General features: G+C 38.0%; 1 protein-coding gene across 13 annotated transcripts in view; it reads right to left on the bottom strand.

Moving 5' to 3' along the window:
- Window positions 1-23,317, bottom strand: part of Frmpd1 (FERM and PDZ domain containing 1) — a 168,408-nt gene that overhangs the window by 19,258 nt on the left and 125,833 nt on the right. For 8 of the 13 annotated variants that reach the window (XM_087183652.1, XM_087183655.1, XM_004874585.3 and 5 more), the window contains 2 exons: window positions 20,470-20,515; window positions 12,849-12,956 (listed from right to left, as the gene is read on the bottom strand). In XM_087183652.1, coding sequence (XP_087039778.1) covers window positions 12,849-12,956; window positions 20,470-20,515 — 154 coding nt within the window. The remainder of the gene's footprint in view (window positions 1-12,848; window positions 12,957-20,469; window positions 20,516-23,317) is intronic. The other 5 variants (XM_087183662.1, XM_087183659.1, XM_087183661.1 and 2 more) reach the window with 1 other exon arrangement.

A 23,317-nucleotide genomic window follows, 5' to 3' on the forward strand; every position in this document is an offset into this window, starting at 1 on the left:
CATTTACTATTTTCTAAGACTTCTTCCAATTTTTATCTATATTTGTACATAGCTTTTAGAGTTGCAATAACAGAATATGCAGAATTCTATGTTTATTTTTTACCGAACACATATTTCATATACTATTTTTATATTATAATTATATTTAATATTTATAATTCTAATGGCTTTATAATATTCTATTGAGTTGAATTATCAGAATTGATTAACCATTCTCTACTCAACATTTTATGTTATAGCTATTTAAAATACTGATGTTGTAGATATATTTAAATATATGGATTTTTGCATTTACCTTATTTTACACTCTAAATGAATAGGAATGTGATCCCTGGGTCATTCTTTTTTATTTTTCTGGTACCTGGGATTGAACTCAGGACCTTGTGCTTGCCAGGCAGGCGTGGTGCCACTGAACTAAATTCCCTGGGTCATTCTTTAGGACAGTCATTAAGCTAGATTTTTCCACCCCAAAATATTCAAGCCAATTTTCAAAGCTGCCAGTTAGTACATGACTCTAGTATTTTCTCAGCATCAAGGCTTATATTTTTTATTATTTGTGTTTATTTACCAGGAACAAAGTGTCACTCTGTAATATTTTCCTTGTAATATATTTCTTTAACTGTGAGTAAAGTTAAAAACATTTTAAATACCTCTTTACTACTTCAGATTCCAGTAGAGTGCACCCTGAAGCAGTCTTATCATTTTGAAGGGGATACATTTAACAACTCTTTTTACCATTTAAACCTTTGAAATGATGATAGGCAGGTCACAAGGATGAACTCCTACCAGATTCACAGTCTCTGCCTTGCATGGTTGCTGCAGATACCCCCAAAATTTCCCCTTACGGCCCTACACTGCAAAGCTCCCCAGAGATAACCTCTCAGACCCCTTGTTCCTCTAAGCTGCCATACCCACACAAATTCAGAACCAGTTTTGCAGCTGGTTCATGTCTCAGAACTCATCCTTATCTTCTCAGCATATACACCAGAAAACAGGGGGTCATGGACATTTTAACAGATTATCATCCAGGCGACCTGGCTAAAACCTGTAGTACCCTTATTCTCTACATGCCCTGTAAGTTGGATCTGAACCCCACTATGCATCACTGTGCACTACTCTTAAAATCACATGTCAAATCCAAATTTAACCTGCTAAAAATGTTCAATCCCTTTCACAGAGACTCATATATTTATGACTGACAGCATCTCAGGTCTTTTTGATTAATGCACTAGGCCTCCTCACTGGCCCCAGCCACCTGGACAAAGCCACCTTTGTCTCTCAGGTCTAACTGAAGTTGTGCACTGTTAAGTAGCAGGACAGGGAGAAAATAAGGGCTCTGAAGATGTGTAGCAGGTCACCTTTATCTTTTGTTAAAATGGCCATGGGCCAGGATATAAAGTCAACAAAATCAATAGTGTTCTTGTACCCAATAATGAACCCAATGAGAAAGACATCAGGAAAACAATTCTATTCACAATAGTGTAAAAAAAAAAAAAAAAGAATACCTAAGAACTGACCTAACTAAGGAGGTGAAAAACCTTTATTATGAAAATTACAGAACTCTGAAGAAAGAAAATGAAGTGAACAATAGAAAAATGGAAGGACATCCTTTGTTCTTGGATCTGCAGAATTAATATTGTTAAAATGTCCACATTACCAAAAGTCATCTATAGATTTAATACAATTACTTTTAAAATACCAAAAAAAATCTTCACAGATCTAGAAACACAATCCTGAAACTCATAAGGAATCAAAAGAGACCCAGAATAACTAAAGCAATCCTGAGCAAAAAGCAAAGCTGGAAGCATCGCAATACCAGATTTCAGGTTATACTACAAAGTAGTAACAGAAGCAACATGGCGCTGGCAAACACACACACACACTCACACACAGGGAACAGAGACCAAAAGAATTAGAACAGAAAACACAGAAACAACCTCATGCACCCACAGTTACTTGATTTTTGACAAAATATTCAAAAACAGAAGTTGGAGAAAAGATAGCTTTTTTTTTTTTTGGTACTAGGGATTGAACTCAGGACCTTGTGCTTGCCGGGCAGGCACCGTGCCACTGAGCTACATCCCTGGCCTAAGATATCCTCTTTAACAAATGATTCTGGAAAAACTGGATATCTGCTTGTAGAAGATCGAACTAGATTTCTCTCACCTTGGACTAAAATAAAATCAAAATGGATCAAAGATCTACACATAAAAACAGAAAGACAAACGGATGGAAGATAATAAAAGGGAAGTATTTGAGGCCATACACACAAGCAAAGACTTCCTGAACAGATTTCCAAAAGCACAGGAAATAATATCCAGAATCAGTAAATAGGATTATATCAAATTAAAAAGCTTCTGCACAACAAAGGAAATAACAGAGTTAAAAGACAACACACAGAATGAGAGAATATTATGCTAGCTACTCTTCTGATAGATTAAAATCAAGATATGTGAAGGAGATAAAAAAATTAATCCCTCCAGGACTTTGAGGAAGATTGCAGAGTTGTTAGGAGCAGCAAATAATCCTCTCTGAGATTTGGAGTCCAGATGCCGGAACATAGTGATGTGGGGAAGAGAAGAAGGAGAGAAGTGGATCCTGGGATCTAGCAAGGATCTGAAGTGAGAACTGGAGTACACAGGGAGAGTGAAGAGAAGGACGTCAACACAGAAGAGGGAGGTGGCAAATGACACTTTCTCTCTGAATCCCAGCTCATGGCACAAGAGAGGTGACTTAAACCTACTGAGGCATGGTGACTATGGGTGCCTCCAGAGGCACCTATGGAGAAATGCACAGATCAGTGGAATGGAGCAGTGGACACTGTGGGCTGCAGTGACTGGTGAGTGATTCTGGTTCAGACATCTCCAGGGGAGGGCAATTGGCTGGTCACCATTTTGAAAAGGGGCCAGCTGAACCCAGGTCTCAGAGCAGCCATAGACTGGATCCCAGTGTCAGGGTGAGGCAGAGCCATGGGAGACTCAGGGTCAGGGAGCTGAGTTCAAGCCAGCAAGAGGCACCCAGAGTGTTGTGAGCTGGACAACTTGGGTCCCAGCCTCACAGCCAGAATCTAGGATCAGCTTGAACTTCAGTGGACTTGAAAGCACAGGCTTGCTGGGATTATCCATCACCCTGCCACAATTCTACTGCAGGCTTGCTGGGATCAATCAACATGGATCTGGGCTCTGTCCCCTTTATCTATCAATGACAGCAGAGATACGCCCTGAAGTGGACTTTTTTCCCCCTTTCTTTGCTTTTTTTTCTTGATTGTTCATTCTTGTTTTCATATGAGTGTAAACATTCCTTCTAGTTTTTTATTGTTTTGTTCTGTTCTTGTTTCTTCCTTTCCTTCCCTCCTGTCTTTTTTTCACCAGTTTCCCAAAGCTTGGATAATACTCTTTTTCCTTCAGCCTTGCTTCTAATCTCTTTCTCTTCTTCTATATCTCTATTTTTTTCTCTTACTCCTTTTAAGTTTCCTTTCCTGAGGGTAAAATCACTCTATTGAGGGAATATTCACTGTTTACAACTTTCTGGTTTGTTTTATTTTTTTATTTTTTGGTACCGGGGATCGAACTTGGGTCCTTGCGCTTGCACAGCAGGCGGTGAAACCTCTGAGCTAAATCCCTGGCCCTCTGGTTTGTTTTAGATTTTGTTCTATAACTACAAAACTTGTTCATTGGTTAAAGGTGGCAAATTAGTAGTTACCACAATTTGTTATTTTCTAGGTTGTGCTTGATGCTATTGTTTTACTGACTGTACTACTTTAGCCAAGGCGACACAGTTGTTCTTCCTTGTATGCCAAGACCAAGATTCCCTGAGGGCCCTAAACAATACAATAGGCCAGTGCCAAAGAGCCAGGGCATAGGCAAACTAGGCAGCAATTTCTCATCCCCAATAAATTGAAGAAGTAGGATCTTGAAACAGACTCAAAGGCTAAAAGCCAGATACACCTGGAAGACATCTCTCAGGGGAAGTCATTTCATAAGGAGTTCTCAATAATAGCAATAAAGCTACCTACCATAAGAAATTTACAAGCATCAACACAGAAAATAAATGAAAAAAAAAAGAGAAAAGAAAAAGAAAATGAGAATACATGTAAGCAAAATGCAACCCCAGACTTCCAGCTCACCCAGGGCAAAGCCAGGAGGCAGGGAGGTGGAATGATTTGAAATCCACCCACCCAAACTTTCTGAACTGGTAACAGCAGAAGTAACAAAGCAGATCAATGAGGGCCTAGGAAAAATCAAATAAGAAATAATTTCTCAGATAATTAAAGAATGTGACCATAATAAAGGACATGTTTAGTGAATCTAGAATAGATACAGATTAAAAAAAAAAAAGAGGAGCTTAGGAAAATGATGGAAACAATGAATGCCCAACATAGGAAAGAAATGGAATCCATGAAACAGATTCAAACAGATATCCAGGAGATTAAAAATTCTATTGAAAGTATATGCAGCAGAATGAAGCAATGTGAGGACAGAATATCAGATCTAGAAAACAGGCTTGCAGTTAACAATTATGGAAGGAAAGATTCCTTAAAAATAGCAAGGGGCCATGAAACATCAATCTAACAGCTACTAGGTGATGCAAAGAATAACATAAGATTGATTAGAGTAGGTATTGGGGATTTAGCTCAGTGGCACTGTGCTTGCCTTGTAAGCGCAAGGTCCTGAGTTTGATCCCTGGTACTAGGAAAAAAAAATTGACTAGAGTCAATAAAGAAGCAGGAGATAGCATGAGCAACATAAAAAACCTGTTCACAGAAGTGATGGCAGAAAACTTCCCAAGCACAGAAAACTAATTTTACATACAGATAAGTGAGGCATATAGAACTCCAATTAGCCATGATAAAAAAAACTACACCAACGCATATAACGGTCAAGATTCTAGAAATTCAACACAAGATCAGAATATTAAAAGCTGTTAGAGAAAAAGAAACAAATCACATGTAAAGGAAAGCCCATCAGAATCACAGTGGACCTCTCAACACAAACCCTTAAGTAAAGGAGAGCATGGAGTGAAGTATTTCAAGCCCTAAAATAAAACAACTTCCAATACAGATTGATGTACCCCACAAAACTATCTTTCAAAATTGATGGAAAAATAAGATATTTCCATGACAAAGAACAAGTGAAGAAGTTTGAGACCATCAAACCAGCACTCCAAAATGTTCTGAAGAATATTCTATAAAGAGATAAGGAAGTCTACAATTCCATGAACACCAAAGGAATGAATATACCAGGTAAGGCAAGCAATTAAACAGAGGGGAAAAGAAAGGGAACCAACAAGAGAAAGATTACATGACAAGGATAAGTCAATACATATCAGTTATAACCATCAATGTAAATGGTCTCAATTCACCAATCAAAAAAAATAGATTGGCAGAATGGATCAAGAAACAAGATCCAACAATATGCTGCATACAAGGAATACATTTAACTGAAAAAGAAATTCATAGACTGAAAGTCAAAGGATGGAAACAATACTCCTTGTGACCGGAACCCAGAAAAAAGCTTGGGTAGACATTGGCAGACAAAGTGGATTTCAAGCCAAGAATGATCAAGAGAAACAAAGAAGGTCACTACAGACTTGTTAAGGGAACAATCCAAAAGGAAGAAATGACAATGTTAAATACATATGCACCAAATACCAGTGCATCCAACTACACAAAACAGATATTAATGGACATGAAAAATCAATAAGCACTTAAAAAAATTGTAATGGGGGACATCAATATCTCATTGTCACAAATAGAAAGATCAACTAGTCAAAAGATCAACAAAGAAATATAAGAACTGAAACAAACTTTTGAACAAATGGACTTAGTAGATGTCTACAGAATGTTCCACCTCACATTGTCAAAATACACATTCTTCTCAGCTGCACATGAGATGTTCTCCAACCTACACTATATACTAGCTCATAGGACATGTTTAAGTACATGGAAAGTAAAGGAATGCTTAAGTAAATGCTAAAGTAAAATGCTTAAATAAAATGCTTAAGTAAAGGAATTGAAGTTATCCCATGCCTATTACCAAACAATGAAATTGGAAATCAATGGCAAAAGAAACCATACACTGCATAAACACATGGAAATTGCATAACACCCTCCTAATGGGTCACAGATGAAATTAAAGAAAAAATTAGACAGTTTCAACAATTAAATGATAATGCCAGTACAACACACTGGAACTTATGGGATGCAATGAAAGTCCTACAGGGAAATTTATAGTGGTGAATTTCCACATGAGAAAAACAGAGTAAACTCAAATAAACAACCTAATGAAGAGGCTCAATCTCGAGAGAGGGTGAGCCGGTCCCAGCACCTGGAAGGAAGCTCCCCGCCTCCATCCCAGGCTCCTAGGGCAGTGAAGCTCAGCCAGTCCCAGCACCCGGAAGGAAGCTCCCCACCTCCATCCCAGGCTCCTAGGGCAGAGAGGGTGAGCTGGTCCCAGCACCCGGAAGGAAGCTCCCGCCTCCATCCCAGGCTCCTAGGGCAGTGAAGCACAGCCGGTCCCAGCACCCGGAAGGAAGCTCCCCCACCATGATCCCAAGCTCCTAGGGCAGAGAAGCTGAGCCGGTCCCAGCACCCAGAAGGAAGCTCCCCCGCTGCCATCCCAAGCTCCTAGGGCAGAGAAGGTGAGCCAAGTGGGCGCCAGAAGCACCCCCCCCCATGGAAATGAGAAGACACATAAACAAGCCTCAAAAACAGACTTCTGGATCACCTCCAGCAACCCCAAAGGGAAATGAGATGGAACACTCTGATATTCAACCACCTGGACTCTCTGAACTGGCAACAAAAGAGGATCTGGGAAAAATGAAATCAGAAATAATTACTCAGATAACAGCAAAAGTTTTGCTCATGGTGCAAGACATGATTAATAAATCTAGAGAGGACACAGATAAAAAATAGAGGATCTGAGGAATATGATGGAATCCCAACATAGGAAACAAATGGAATCCGTAAAACAGATACAAACAGATTTCCAAGAGATTAAAAACTCCATCGAAAGTCTATGCAGAAGAATGAACCATTGTGAGGATAGAATTTCACATATAGAAGATAAGATTGCAATTAGTGACCAGGAAAAGAAAAATTGCTTTAAAATTGTAAAGGAACACGAGAAATCAATCCAGCAGCTGCTAGATGATGCAAAGAAGAATAACATAAGACTGATTGGAGTCAATGAAGAAACACGAGAGAGTGCAGATGACATAAAAAAACTCTTCACAGAAGTGATGGCAGAAAACTTCCCAAGCAGGGGAAAAGAACTTGACATACAGATAAGTGAGGCATATAGGACACCAGCTAGCCTTAATCAAAAAAAATCTACACATAGGCATGTAATAGTTAGGATTCCAGAAATCCAACAGAAGAATAAAATTCTACAAGCAGTGAGAGAAAAGAAACAAATCACATACAAAGGAAAGCCCATCAGAATCACAGCAGACTTCTCAATGCAAACCCTCAAGGCAAGAAGAGCTTGGACTGATGTATTTCAAGCCCTAAAGGAAAACAGCCTCCAACCCAGATTGATGGACCCTGCAAAACTATCTTTCAAGATTGGTGGAGAAATAAGATACTTTCATGATAAAGAGCACCTCAGGAACTTCATGAATACCAAACTGGCACTCCAAAGAATTTTAGACAATACCCTAGGAAAAGACAATGAAGATCACAACCCCAGGAAACCTAGCAGAATTAATCCATTGGGCGTGACAAATTAAACCCAAAGGGAGAGAATCCAACAAAAAGAAAAAGTCATGACAAGGCTTTTAAAACTTTTGACTTCATCTCCCTAATGAGTGTATAATTCAATCTTGTTATTGTACTGATTAGTATTTTTCTGATTCTAGTGTTGCACACCTTTCCTTGTGTTGTACTGGCTATCATCTTCTTGTGTCTACTTTTTAATTGGGTTGTCTATTAATGAGCTGTAAGAGTTCTTTATATATTCTGGTCATAGGTTATATGCATTATAAATATGGTCTGTTTAAGGACTACTTTTCTTTTTAACAATGTCATTTAAAATTCTAAATTTTCATGGAATCTCATTTATCAATTTTTTTCTTTTATACATCATGTTTTTTTATATCCTAGGAAATTCTTCCCTACCCTAAATTCATAAACATTTTCCCTTATAATTTCTTCTTAAAGTTTTATAGTTTTAGTCTTTCATATTTAAGTTCATAGATCCTTTCAAGTGATTTTTATGTATGGAAATAAAGGGTTGAGGTTAATTTTTTACATACTGATACCAGGTGTTCTAGTGCCATTTGCTGAAAACACTAAATTTTCCTCTGCTCTTGAATTGAGTTTATGTTCTATAAAATGTTAATGTTAAATAATCTTTCAAAACTCAGTGGACCATATATATGTGGTTCTATTTCTAGATTCTCTGTTTTATTCCAATGATCTATGTATCTTTCCTTATGCCAACACTGCCTTGATTACTGTAGTTTCAGAGGAAGTCTTAAAATTAGGTACTAAATGTCTCCCAACACTTTTTTTTGTTTTTACTAAGTCCTTTGTACTCCTATATAACTTTTAAATTTCAATATCCAATTCTTCATTTAAAGTACATATACATAGACCTGAATTTTTATATATACCTTGTGTTTTCTAATCCTGCTAAATTCAAATATAAGTTCTAGGGGGTCCTAGAGATTTTTTAGTATTTTCTCTGTAGATGATCATTTCATCTACATATAAAGATTTTACTTCTACCTTGCCAATCCTATGCTAATTGTTTCTTTTCATTGCCAGACTATTTTGGTTTGGGCCTGTGTTTCAAAGTCTAATGAACAGATGAAGAATAGGCGTATCTGCCCTTGTTCCCCACTTTAGGGAGAAAGCATTGTATCTTTTCCATTCATATAAGGCATTTTTGCTGGAAGTATGGAGTACATGTCTTATCTGTTGAGAAGGTTCGGTTCTACTTCTAGTCTCCTGATAGCTTTGACCATGAACAGCTGTAGAATTTAGTCCAATGCTTTTTCTGCAACTACTGACAGGATCATATGGCTTTTTCCTTTCCTCTGTTAAAATAATGACTTTTGGGGGTGGATCTTCCAATGCTGAACCAACACTGTCATCTCTATAATAAATCCACTTTCTACATACTGCCAGATCTGACTTCTAATTGTTTGTTTTGTTAAATGAATTTTTATCTATGTTTATACTTTTTTCTTCTATTATCTTTATCCAGTTTTAGGATTAGCACAATGTTGAGTTCCTAAAATGAGGGGAGAAGTGTTCCTTCTTTTTTCTGCTTTAAATGTTTGATATAATTCATCAGGTAAAATGTATATGAGCCTGCTGTTGTCATATAGGTAGGTTTTCAAGCTAGGAATATACTTTCTTTAGTAGGTGCTATTCAAATTTTATATTTCCTCCAGAGTCAGTTTCATTAATTTGTCTTCCAAGGCACTTCTTAGAAGTTATCAAATTTATTTCAAAAAAGATTTCTGTAATATATTTTCTATATCCTTTTAAATTCTGCAGAATCTGTAGTAATCTCTTCTAGATCTTGATATTGTATTTTTTAAAATGTATAATTGATATTGTGTAATAGGAAGAAAAAGTGTAAAGGAGCAGGGGAAGTGGAAGGGGTAGGGGAAAGGAAAGAAGGGAAAAGAAAAAATATGAGAAAAGGAAAAAAAATGGAAAAAAGTCTTTGCAAATAGGGAAGGATAGAGAGGGTGAAGGGAGGGCAGGGGAAGAGGAAAAATATAAGAACCAAGATACTCATGTAAAGGTAGAAGTTTCCAACGATGAATGTAACTGTATTTTATACCTAAAATGTACCAATAAACTTAGTGGAAAAAAAAAAGAAGCACAAATGGCAAATAAATATATGAAAAAAATGTTCAACATCACTGGTCATTCAAGAAATGCAAATTAAAACATCAGTGAGACTCCATCTCACTTCACAAAGAATGGCTATTATCAAGAAATCAACCAATAACAAATGCTGGTGCAGCCGTGGGGAAAAAGGAACCCTTCTCCACTGTTGGTGGGAGTGTAGACTGGTGCAACCATGGTGGAAATCAGTGTGGAGATTCCTCAAAAAACTAAAACTAGAAGTTCCATTTGTCCCAGTTATTCCCTTTCTTGGTATCTTCCCAAAAGAACTAAAAGCATCACAACAGTCATAAATGCACACCCATGTTTATAGCAATACAATTTGCAATAGTTAAATCTTGGAAACACCCCAAATGCCCATCAGTAGATGAATGGATAAAAAAGATGGTTTTTTTGTTTTGTTTTGGGGGGTTTTTTTGGTACTGGGGATTGAACTCAAGACCTTGTCCTTGCAAGGCAGGTGTGGCGGTGCCACTGAGATAAATTCCCAGCCCTAAGCTATGTTTTTTAAAATATATATATACAATGGAGTACCATTCTGCCATAAAGAAGGATAAACTGAAGACATTTCTAGGTAAATGGATGCACCTTGAGACCATACTCTTTAAGTGAAATAAATCAGACACATGTCTAAATATTTCATAGTTTCTCTCATGTGAGAAACCAAAAAGGTAAATAAGGACCAAAATGTATAATAGATATTGGAAAATAGGAAGAAAAAGTTTAAATGGGAAGAGGAAAAAGGGAGGGTGATGGGGTAAGAAGGAAAAAGAAAAAAATGAGAATACAAGGAAAATATGGAAACAAAGCTTTTGTAAATGAGGAGGGGAAGAGTGGTTGAAGAGATGGGAGGGGACTAGGGGAAAAAGAAGAATCAAGATATATTATGTATAGGTATAAATTCCCTATGATGAATGTGATCATTATGTATATCTAAAATGTACCAATAAAATTAATTTTTAAAAATTAACCCCTGAAAAACAAATGACCGAACTAAAAGATGGGCAAATGAATTGTCACTTCTCAAAAGAAGTATACTTGCCCAATAAATACATGAAAAAGTGTTCAGCATCTTTAGTCATTAGGGAAATACAAATCAAAACAACTTTGAGATTCTATCTTATCCCAGTTAGAATGGCTACCATCAAGAACAATAAATTCTGGCAAAGGTGCAGGGAAAAAGGAAGCCTTCTATACTGTTGATGAGAATGGAAATTAGTATGACCAGTATGGAAATAGAATGTAGACTCACCAAAAAACTCAAAATAGAGATAAAATTTGACCCAGCTATACTTTTCCTGGGAATACTCCCAAAAGAATTAAAGATAGGGCCAGGGATTTAGCTCAGTGGTTCTGGTGCCTGCCTTGCAAGCGCAAAGTCCCAAGTTTGAACCCCAGTACCAAAAAAAAAAAAAAAAGAATTAAAAAAAATTTTTAAATTAAAATTTAAAAAATTAAATTAAAAAAATTATCACCTAGTAGGGTGAGACATTCACACCCATCTTTATAGCACTGCAGTTCACAGTAGCTAAGTTTTGAAATAGCCTAGATGTCCATCAAAGATGAAAGGATAAAGAAAATGAGGTATATATACACTATGGAATATTATTCAACCATAAAGAATGAAATCTTGCCATTCACAGGAAAATGGATGGTAGTTGAGACCATCATGCTAAGTGAAATAAGCCAGTCTCAGAAAGTTAAATATCATGTTTTCTCTTACAGGAGAAATTAAAATATAAACCAATAAGGAGGAGATGATAGGAAATTAGAAGGTAGACTCTTTGAGATGAGGAAGGGGATCAGGTGGAGAGGGGAGGAAAAGGACAAGTGAGTAATGGGATTAAAAATTTTCAAGACGTATTATATGCATGTACCGATTCCCCAAAATGAGCATTGCTATTCTGTATTACAAACGTGCACTAATAATTTTTTTTTAAATGGCCACAGGCATCTCCAGTTTCTTTGCTGGTCTTAATGTCAAGGAGACTAGATAAGGACAAGCTTTGACCTGCAAGTTTCAAAATCTTATATTGATTGCTGAATTCAGAATAGCAAGAGTTACAGACTATTGTGTAAATCAGGAATAAATGAGTCCTTTAATGAACAGTTCAAATTAAAAACATCAAACTTTAACCAATATTTTCCCTTCACAAATTTATCTTCTGAACTTCCCCTGCCCCCAACCCTGGGTCTCTCTCTATCAGAAAAGACTAGACAGTATGCCAGAGTGAAAAACAAAAGAATTGAAGTCACACAGACTTGGCTCCTCTCTTTTCTTCGTATGTGTGCTTAGTGGTTAATTTTCTTAATCTTTCTTAGCTTCTGCTTCCTCTTTTGTTAAAATCCCTCCCTCACAGGGTATTGTGATCACTTGAAAGATTAGGCACACACAAGTTTAGGTCACATAACAGAGTTTCAATAGAAGATGAACTTTTGTGTGTGTGGGTGTGTGTGTGCATATGCACACACGTGTGTTACTGTGGGTTGAATGCAGGACCTTTGTACTCAGCCCTCCCTCCCTTTCGAGACAGACTCTAAGTTGCAAGGTTGCCTAGGCTGGGCTTGAACTTCTGATTCGCTTGCCTTAGCCTTCCAGATTGCTGGGATTATAAGTGTGTGCTGTTAAAATAACAAAAAAAAGCAATAACAAAAGAGTAATCCCAGTCCCACTATCACAATTATCAATATGTCACCTGCAGAAGGAATATGCTTCAGGATTCATAATTAACTATTCAAATCTGTTGCATTTTCATAGGCTGGAGAAGAGTCACAGAATAACAGAGAGCCACACCCAGACCTTCTCTACTAGGCCCACCAGGGGTTACAGGCATCTCACTGACAACGTACAAAGCCTCTAGCAGTACATGGCACTCCTTCTGTATCCTCTGTCCTGGAGGATTCCAGAGTTTCAGGGCCATGGGCAGAGAGCAGCTCACCAGCTTCATCAAGAATAATTTCAATCCCCTGATTTATAACGCACCTGGGTGTGTCCACTGACCAGTACTTCCTCAGCAAAGTGTACCTTCACAGGGTTGATCTTCAGCCTGGCCCTCTTCTCGTCAGTCAAGAAGGACGACTTGGGGACTCCCTGAAAAGTTAACATGACACATTTAAGAATAGTACTTTTAGGGCTGAGGATTTAGCTCAGTGGTTCCACTGCCTGCCTCGCAAGCACAAGGTCCCGAGTTGGATCCCTCATACCCCCCCCAAAAGAATAGTACTTTTATTTAAAAAAAAAACAAACATGTGTATCTTCTCATTTCTTAAAAAACACTTCAACAGCTGTTATAGATTCAATTAAAACCCACAAGAAAGGACAACATCCCATTTAACCACCTTTTTTCCTAAAATCTAGGAATCACAATTCAGTACTCGTACATGTCTGAAAAGCTGAAAATTCAATATGGTAGAAAAATGATATGAAGAAGGCAAAGAAAACTTGCCTGTGGAGGAGAAGTCCTGGATTTGAACCTAAGTTTGGCTATTCAACAGATTTGACAACTACCTCAAACACAAATTCTCATGAAAGAAAATCAGGTGTCTCTGATATAAAACAAAATAACTGTGAATGTGGCCAAGCCTTGCCCCTCTTTGGTTTTCAGTCTTCTCATTTGTGCACTTCGGGAGTTAATTCCCTGAAGTTCTGACCCCTGTGATTCATCCTTGGCCCCTGTTTGTTCTTATCTCTTGGGTGGTATTCTCTTTCTTTAGATTCATCATCAGCTGGTATGAGCATATGGTGAAGCCTTTGGGTTGGAGCGTATCAGGCTAAATTGTGACACTTGACTAGTAGTACCTCATACGACCCAAACCAACAGGATGTGATCTTCTCAAATGAAATCCCAAATACACTATTTTCTAGCCTAGCATCCTGTGTTCCCTTGGTCTGGATGGTCCTTTGGGATGTGTACATGCGTGAGAGTCCTGAGCCACATTCTGTGTAGCTGAGGGAAGAGATACATACAGCATCATCAGGGAAATTGCTGGAAAGAATACTCATAGACTCATATCAACAGACTAATGCCATGAAATAAACAACCCTAAAATTTTAATGCAAGAAGATAAATGTAATATTATTGGTTATTAGAACCTTGGTGAAACAGGATACATAACTATGACTCAGCATCCTAAATATATGGATTGCTTTAAAACAATAATAGAAATATTTAGTAGGGGAGGGGTAATGTTTCCAGAAAAGTATGCCAATAGAAATTACTGGTCTTCTAACCTGAAGGGATAGAAGAAATAAGGGAAAGAGAATATTACAATCCAAAATTAGTAAGACTCCCAAACTGTATTGAATGAGTTTAAAACTCCTGTTCCCAGTGAACATAGGGAGCTTATGGGCCTATTATATGTAACAATTGACATCACCCAGGATGAGAGAATGGAAAAAAATTAGGAGGCTAGTGATGGTCAAATATTAAGTTTCTTGGAAAATGAATATGGAGAATTCAGGAAAACACACAATGGTAAGACTGTCATCAATTCTTGGTGAAATCTAAGACAAGAGATGATTAGAGTGTTCAGACAGTGACCACCAACTACTAATATGAAGTTACTAAGAACAAGTCAGAGCCAACCGAGTTCATTTTTCTTTTGATGATAGGATTCTAGACTAGAAAGTAGTGTCTTGTGGATACAGTAGTATTCCTTCATTCTTGCAAAGTATTTGATACTTTCTCCTATAGTCCTTCTGTGGACAAGGCCAGAGGCAGACATTAGGTGGATTCAAAACTGGCTGACCCATACTCAAAATATCAAAATAGTCCTGATCCACTCCTGCCCCCAACTTTGTGCTTCTGGGGGTTGTACCCAGGGCTATATCTCCAGCTCAATAGCCCTGATTTCTTTTCTTAAATTCTTTTTGGACAGTTCTGGAGATTAAACTCTGGTACCCCTACCACTAGGCTACAAGCACAGCTATTTTTTCATTTTTAAGGTAGGGTCTCACTAAGTCGCCCAGATGGGCTTCAAACTTGTGATCCTTTTGTCTCAGCCTTCCAAGTATTTGGGATAATAGATATGTGCCACAGTGCTCAATCAATAGTCCTGATTTCTAACTAATCAACTCAAGCTCCCTTTGGCTTGATCCTTACCAACGATGTTTACCAATGCCCTGGATAAAGTTAGAGTAAGTGAATTTACTAAATCTATGAAATGACTCAGAACTGCAAGGTATTATCAGAAATTAAGAAGAATGATCAAGTTACTAGGAATCTAAAAGAGCAGTGCCCAGGAAACTTGAGGATCAGGAGAAAATGGGTCAAAAGTGAAGAAATCACAAGCAAACATGTGAGTGTAGGGGGACAGAGATGTCAAGAGATGAAGGCGACAGAGTAAAGTGATCAAGGCAACAGGTATAATCATCACTACGCTAAAGACTCAAAGGGAGTGAGAAGTCAGGGCAGAAATGAAGAGAGATACAGAGAGAAAGGGAATCTGCAAGAGGCAGCCACTGTCACCTCTCATTCTCAGGAAAACAATCCTGCAAGAGTTAGGCCAAAAGCTGAATCATGTTAAAGAAAATTAACTGGCTAGGGATTGGAAGATGTGGGCGAGACTTGGAAAAAAGAGGAAGCCTTATACAAAGGAAGAATGACCATAGCTGGCAACTGTACAAATAAGCCTTTCAGTCCCATGGTTTCCTGACTATATAAAATCTCAGCATGCCAGAAGACTGGGCCAAAGCAACAGGACTTGACAGGCATTAATGTGAAGTGTGGCACTGAGGATCAAAAAAATAATAATAAATTGCACAAGCATGGGGTTGGGACGCTGAGCATGGAAGCTACTCATTTGAAAAACCATCTCAGTATTTAGTTGACCACAACTTTCACCCAAGCCAACAGTGTGACTAGGCTTCTCAGAATGTTAACCCAATCCTGGGTGTCACTAGCATTCGTAGTGCATATTGGAAGTACATCCTCCATTCCCCATGATACTCTTTGGGCATTGGTGGAACTGTGTTCCTTTTTGGGTGCTACAATTTGGGACAGTCATAATAAATTAGAATATGTCCAGAAAGCTACCAGGAAAAAATTCAAAACTCCATATCTGTGAGGAACAGCTGACAGAATAGTTGCTTAGCCTGAAGAGAAGGCCATATTTTCAAATCTTTGATGGCTATTTCACACAAGGTAGACTTGTTTTGGACTAGTCAGGGGAGTCACAGGGAAGAAGGGCCTTCATTCCATTTGGAACCACACAACCATGAAACTGGCTGCTTTGAGAAAGAATGCTCTATCCATCATGGGAATGCCCAACCTACAGGACCCAGCATGACTCCTACACTTGTTTTTGAACATCAGTACTATTTCTCACAGACCTTGCATTTAGAACATACTTTAAACCACCTACCTAAGGGTATGTGAGCCACCTAATATTTTAAAGAGACAATTTAAAGGATATGAGCTACCTATTGTTCTAGGACTTCTAAATCTCCCTATGTTCTAAATAAATCAATCAGAAAACAGCAGGCCTCAGCTGATAAAATCACTATATTTTTGCTGAATTAAAAGTTAATGCTTAAAAGGACATTAAAAGGCATAAGTTAGAACACACTTCTACATCTTCTTGCAATAACCCCTGCCCTGGGTCATTTTATGAAAAAAACAAGGTTTAAGTAGGTAAAACAGCATAAAGTTAGTAAGTGTGAGTTCTGGGGTCTTGGAAAACAACCCAATCCCACTGACCTCTGGGTGTGAGGCAATGAGCATGTGTAAGAGGAGGATAAAGAGTGTATCTTCCTGGGGGCTGGGGATTTAGCTCAGTGGTTCCAGCGCCTGCCTTGTAAGCGCGAGGTCCCATGTTTGATCCTCAGTAACCCCCCACGCAAAAAAAGAGTGTATCTGCCTTGCAGAACTTCCTTTTGGTGAAAATTAAATAACTAAATGTTAATACAAGTAATATGTTACAGTGAATATAAACAAATACAGATCTACAAAATTACACCAAAATGTATTTTCCATAAAATTCTATGTCCTAGAGAAGCAGTAATTAATATTCTAACTTTGGATTTTTGAAACTCTAATCACTTTCAAGTCATTTGAGGACTTTAAGAATCTACTATGGCCACAATGAGCTCCTTGCTGAAGCAGACATGTATGATGATTTTGCATTGTTTACAAAATGCTTCAGGGTACTTTTGGTGAGAGGCTCAGAAAAGGCCAGCCAACATTCAGGGTGTTTCTTAGAGGCACTGATGGCCATGACCATAAGGGCTCTCCCTGCAGGATTTCTGTAGAAACAGTATTTGTTGGGAGTTCTACATAATTTTGGGGAAAAATCATTTCACAATTAAAAGTATGATTAGGCCTAGTTCTCCTGGCTACAGGCAAGCTATGGCATGTCGAGACATAACTACATTTTCGCCTCTGGTCACAGCTAAAAACCTCAATGGTTGGGTGATGCTGTGATGTTCCAGGGCAAGATTACACCAGCTGTAGACTTCCTGGGGAGGAACAAAATCTTCACTTGTTACATTTGTTACTCCCTAAGAAGGGAACTCACTGTCCTCTTAGTCACCTGTTACATTTGTTACTCTTGATTTACAGAATAAAGGTGTGGCAAGCTTGGAGTCTTTGTCTTTGCTGCCCAGACCAGCATTGATCAGGCCTAAAGCTCAGCTTCTTCTGTAAGTCTCATTTTTCTCTTTTCTGTCTAATTAATTAATTTGCCTTGTGCTGTCATGGCTCACTGGAAGCTAGGACTTACTGCAAAGGTTCTAATAACATCCCCTTTCCCTGTTCCCTACAAGTATTCACGGGGCCCTCTTCCTAGAAATCTTGTGGGAATATCAAGAGTGGTACTGGAGGATAGCAATTTTCCTCTCCCCTACATTTTGTTTTTCGATGTAGCTATATTCTGTTTCTCTCTCTCCTTAACAAGTGTTTTATTTTGCTTATTTCTTAGAAATAGAGTAGGAAAAAACTCCATGTAATTAAGGTTAAATGTTCCCTATTGAGATGATAATAGGCTAAATAAAAAGAATGTCTTAACATTCACACCACCATTACACTGATGAGCTTTTCTGGGTTCACGTTATTTCGTAGACAAACTCAGTTTAGAATAGAAAAACTTCCATTTATTGTGCATAAAACACTGTCATATTTATGGCAAACATTTTATAAATAAATGGATTTTTCCTACTCTTTTTCCATGAAATAAAATAAAATTTAACATTTGTCAAGTAAGGATAGGAAACAATTTCTTCACTTGTGAAGTGTTGGGACCGCAGAAATTTTATATTTTCGTAGTTAAATAGCCATTTGTTCCACTATATTTCTTTCTCATCTCCTATATGCTTAGGAAATTTTTCTACAACCCAAGACACCTATCTGTACTGATAGGACCTGATCAATATCCATCTGTATCATTTATATTTTCTACTGATTTTTAAAAATATTTAAATTATGCAACACCACATGGTATGAGGCGACTGTACGTTTCTAAAATACTTAAAGAAATGTCCAGGTATGATTTCTCTCACTGGTTTGGGAGAAACTATGTTCATCACATACTAAGTTCCATACAAGTATCCATTCTTGGACCTTGTTTGATTACATCAATGTCTGACATTTCACTAAAGTCACATTATTTTAATACTATTTAATCATTGTAGCATTATTAGTTTTGAAATCTGTTCATCAAGGTCATCCTTATTGTTTTTTTAAAAACAGATTTTCTTGGGCTGGGGATTTAGCTCAGTGGTTCTACCACCTGCCTCGCAAGCATAAGCTCCTGAGTTTGATCCCCAGTACCAAAAAAAAAAAAAAAAAAAAAAAAAAGATTTTCTTGATGTCTCACTTTGACATACTTTGTTAAAATACAAATAAAAGTCCCATAAGCATTTACATAAAAGATAGACAATAGGAAATAGGAAGATAGATCTTTCTCAGATGGGAAGGGGATCAAGAGATAGAAAGAGGCGGAGGGGTAGAAAAGAGGATAAAAGAGGGAATTAACACATTTATGACAGGGCCATAATTTGTATGTCTTGCTGCCAGGTGGCTTGAACTACCAGTGATACATACATGACTATCCCATGCATGACTGTACCACTTCTACCACTAGCAGTACAAGCTGTCCGATGGGACAGTCATTCATATACCACTGGTGGTTCAAGCTTGTAGGAATGTGTTGTGTTATATACATGTACCAACTCCACATAAGGAACGTAAACATTATGTACTGCAAACATGTGCTAATAATTTTCTTTAAAAAATTTGTTTGAACTTGCATTAAGCATATCAATTGCTATGACAATAACTGGTATTAATAATAATCTTCCAATCAATGAACATAGTGTGCATTTCCTTTTAGATTCAAGAATTAGTCTTTGCATCTCACTGTGCATGTGCATATGTGTGTGGTGCTGGGGATCAAACTTAGGGCCTCACCTGTGCAGAGAACATGCTCTACCACTGAGCTATACTCACAAACCCCTCCAATAATATTTTACTTTCCTTCACATAGGGCCCATATATTTCTTTTCCTTAAGATTTTCCTATTTTATCATTTTTCCCCTTAAAGAATAAGTTCTTGGATTTACCAGCTTTATAATTGTTCTGTTTTCCAAAGCAACATTTATATTTTGACTTTTATTTTCTTTAGTCTAATTGGTTTTGTTAGTCTTTTATTCCAGTAAATATTTAAGTTGATTTATTTCCTTATTAAATAATAAAAAAACCACTTAAGGTGATGAATTTTACCCTGACTATAACTTCAACTCCACATGATAAGTTTTAAGAAGTAGAGTTCTCATTTTTAATTATTTCCTATAATCTGTAATGGTAGTTTTACTTTTCTATTTGACTCCATCTTTACTTAGGAAATTGCATTTTTATTTTCAAATGGTTGGATGGTTTTAATTAAATTTTTACAGTTATTAGTTTCTATTTTAAATTATATTCAGGAAAAGGGTCCTATATGTTTTTTTTTTTAATTTGTGGAATTTATTGCATTATCTTGGCAGCCTGGTGTGTGGCCAATTAGGTTAAATTACTGAACACATTATTAAAATTCTCCGTCTCCCACCCCTACTTTTCCTAGAGCACTTTGGCCATGGTTCAGGGTTGCCATTTCTTCCCTGCGCCTCATCTCTGCCGCACCTTGCCTTGGGGTGAGTCTCAGAGCTGATTAAATATCATCACATCCACCACCTCATTTGGTCCTCAGGACAACCCTCTAGACAGACCAGACAGCGATTGTCATCCCCACTGTTTTACAAATGTGAAAACTGAAACCAGTGACTCTCTCAAAGTCATACCACACAAAGCTGTCGTGAAATTCCTAGTTTGTGTCCTTTTCATCATCCCAATCTGGATAATCACAGTTCTGTCTCCTGCACTGGATCATAAGTCCTTGAGGCCCAGACCACATGTTTCTTCCATAGCACCTGCATGCAGTAGGTTTTTAGGCTACACTGACTGTCTGGTTGCCACTGCACTGAAGCTGCAGCCTCTGTCCTTTTCCTTTCCTGCTCATCTTTTTCTTTTCTTTTCTTTTTTTTTCCTTTCCTGCTCATCTTATGAGGGATATCTTCAGGAGGTGCAAGGTCTTGGTTAAAACTAATACACAGGACAGAGAAAGAACTTTACCGATGCGCAGCGAACAACTGTGACGGAAAGAGAATCTTCAGCTTCCCTGAAAAAAAAAAAAAAAGAATGAAGACAAAAGTATTCAGTCATTCTGTGTGATACATGGATGTGTTTAAGTCAAAAAGACTGGCAGCATCATTAAAAAGCAACCTGTTTCTCATCAGTAACTCTGGATCAGCAAAACTGAGAACAATGTTGGGGAAAGCACTGGCCTGCCAATAACCTTGAGCTGGCTCAGAATGCTCTTTCTACCTCTAGGGAGTCTTCAGATATCCTCCTCTACCATCTGGTCTACACCTACAGCCACTAAATTAAGGCCCTTAGTTTAGTCTCAATGATAAAGAACTCATCTAGTTGCAATTAATTCAGGTTATGTAAAAAAAAACTTTTAAGAGAAAACAAAAACATAAATTAAGCTTCTATTACAGAAAACTTAGGCCAAATACTGCAGTAAATAGAATGAATGCCTACAGGATAACATTGATCAGATAAAAGCCAACTATCTGTGGTGTTTAGGAACACGATGTCAGTGTAACGAGCTCAAATATACAATCAAATATACAAATATACAATCAAGATACCAGACATTTTTATCTTATATTATTCTTATAGATTTCAAAAGTGATCAAATCAACCAGGTGACTGATAAACATCTACTTTTTCCTAGCAGACAGAACCATAGAATTGACTCATACTTTCTTTTCTCTTTGTCCTTGCTACATAGAGAAAGAGTATCCAAAATAATGTTGTTTGAATTCTTGCAATATGAACATTGAGGTCAATGCTGGCTAGTGTGTTATTTCCTCTAATGGATAAGTCAACCTGAGGTTCCTTTGTCTGAGGATTCCTGCTTTTCCATTTTGTGTGTGAACAGGCCATTTCAGAGATAAATCACAATAAGCTGAGTTCCTACTGCTTTTCAAAGGACACTTTGGCCTCACAGATATCAGAAAGAATTACAGTCTTTGGTGCCATTATTGTTTGTATCATTTTGTTTTGTTCCCCACTGCCCTTTACAAGTGATAATGAATAATATACTGCTTTCAGACACTAGGAGCTAAGTTTTTTTTAAAAAAGCAATCTTGGGTTTTCACATGCAAAAATGGCACAGGGCACAGATATACTGTACACTTCAAGTCATTGCTCAGAAGCCAACATGACGTTTCCTCTCAGGAGAACAGCACTGGAACTTACCATGTTGGCACCCAGGATGGTTCATCATGTGCTTCACTTCTCCAAAATTTTCTCAAGACAAACTGAACTGCTCAGCACATCCTCCTCCCCATGCTCCTCCTGCTTATCACTCTGCCTGTCTCGAGATCCTTTTACTTCCTTCTTTGTGGGCCAAATTCCCCAGCACCAAAGGTACAGCTTCAATGCTTCTGGATCTCTCCCTTTGTTCAGCTACTTTTCCTCCTAGGTTGAAGGAGTCTCAAGTGTTCATAGCCCGTTTCTCCTGCTTTTCTTGCTGTAGTGCCTGTCCTTAATCTCATGTGTGTGCACGTGTGGATCTGCACTACCAGCCTGCAAGTGGCTGGGGACTGGAGTTACTCTGGCCCCCAGGGTTCCTTCCCCAGAGTAAGTAACTCACTAAACAGACAGGGCTAAATGTTACCTAAATGCTCAAATTCTGCTCTATTACTTAAAGTTACAAATACATTTGTCGATTCATCGGTTTGATCTTCCCTACAGAAATATTAGCAACCCTGAAGCTCTAAAATTTGTTTGCTGAAAGTGATCATCTTTGGGAAAATAATAGGGAAAGTAAATTTCATGATTTCTAAAATATACTTCTTTATTTTTAAATGATATCATTCCATCCCTGGTTACCCCACTTGCTCAACTTAGTTTCTGGTATCCCCTAAGCAACACTGGGCTTGTTTGAAGAGACTGTTCTTTAAACACTGTGGGGGGTGGGGTGCACGCCTGGCTGTCTGGAAGACTGTGCTTCTGAGGGTGGAGACTGCATCTCCAGTTTCTCTTTTCCTGCCTCATAATTACCTGTTGTTCAGTGTGCGCTGTGTATGACACACCCTAGGAAGTGTATATCAGCCTAAAGACAGATCAGATCAGTCAACTCACAAGAAAGCTCAAACTGAGGTATTGACTTCTCTTTAAGTTAGCTTTCACCTAACTCTACTTATCATCTCTATTTAAATTAAAGTCATTAAAATAAGAGTTGAGTGAAAAATTTAAAAACAAAGCTTATATGGGCCTATATAATATCTGTAGATCTTTTCCCTCCCATCATTGATGTTCCTCTATCTTAACACCAGTGTCAATAAATCCCAGTGCAAATCATATTCACTGGTTCACCTAAGCATTCACTGTGCACCTACTATGATCTCAGGAGATCATGGTCTAGGCAGAAGGTGAGGCGTTTACACAAATCACAATAATAGTGGGGGGGACAGTCATAGGTGCACTACCAGTGAAACTACACATATACCAGTCAGGCTGTACCTGCAGGAACATGTAAGAAGAGATATCAAAAGCAATAAAGAACAACAAACAGATCTGTTATCTATTTAGTTCAATCATTGGCATTTGTTACAACAAGCCTATCAGCCCTCAGAGGGTAGGGTTTATGAGGTGTTCATGAGCATGCTCCCTGTGGTGTCCAGCACAATGCCTTGGGCATAGCAGGAGTTTAATAAATACAGCTCTCTAGCCCTCCTACACTATTGTGTGGGCAGGTGAAAGAGAGCAGATAGTTTACAGCCACCACCAAGAAGCTGTCCTACTAGATAGAGCTGAAACCCTAAGATGAGGCTGCTCCTGCTGCATTAAAGGAGATTATCTCTATGATTATCTCTGCAGCTCTGGATGATAGAAGACAATTTAGTAC

Source organism: Heterocephalus glaber, unplaced genomic scaffold (assembly GCF_053883595.1).
Source record: "Heterocephalus glaber isolate CG9 unplaced genomic scaffold, H.glaber_assembly_v1.0 deba00001481, whole genome shotgun sequence".
NCBI lineage: Eukaryota > Metazoa > Chordata > Mammalia > Rodentia > Bathyergidae > Heterocephalus > Heterocephalus glaber.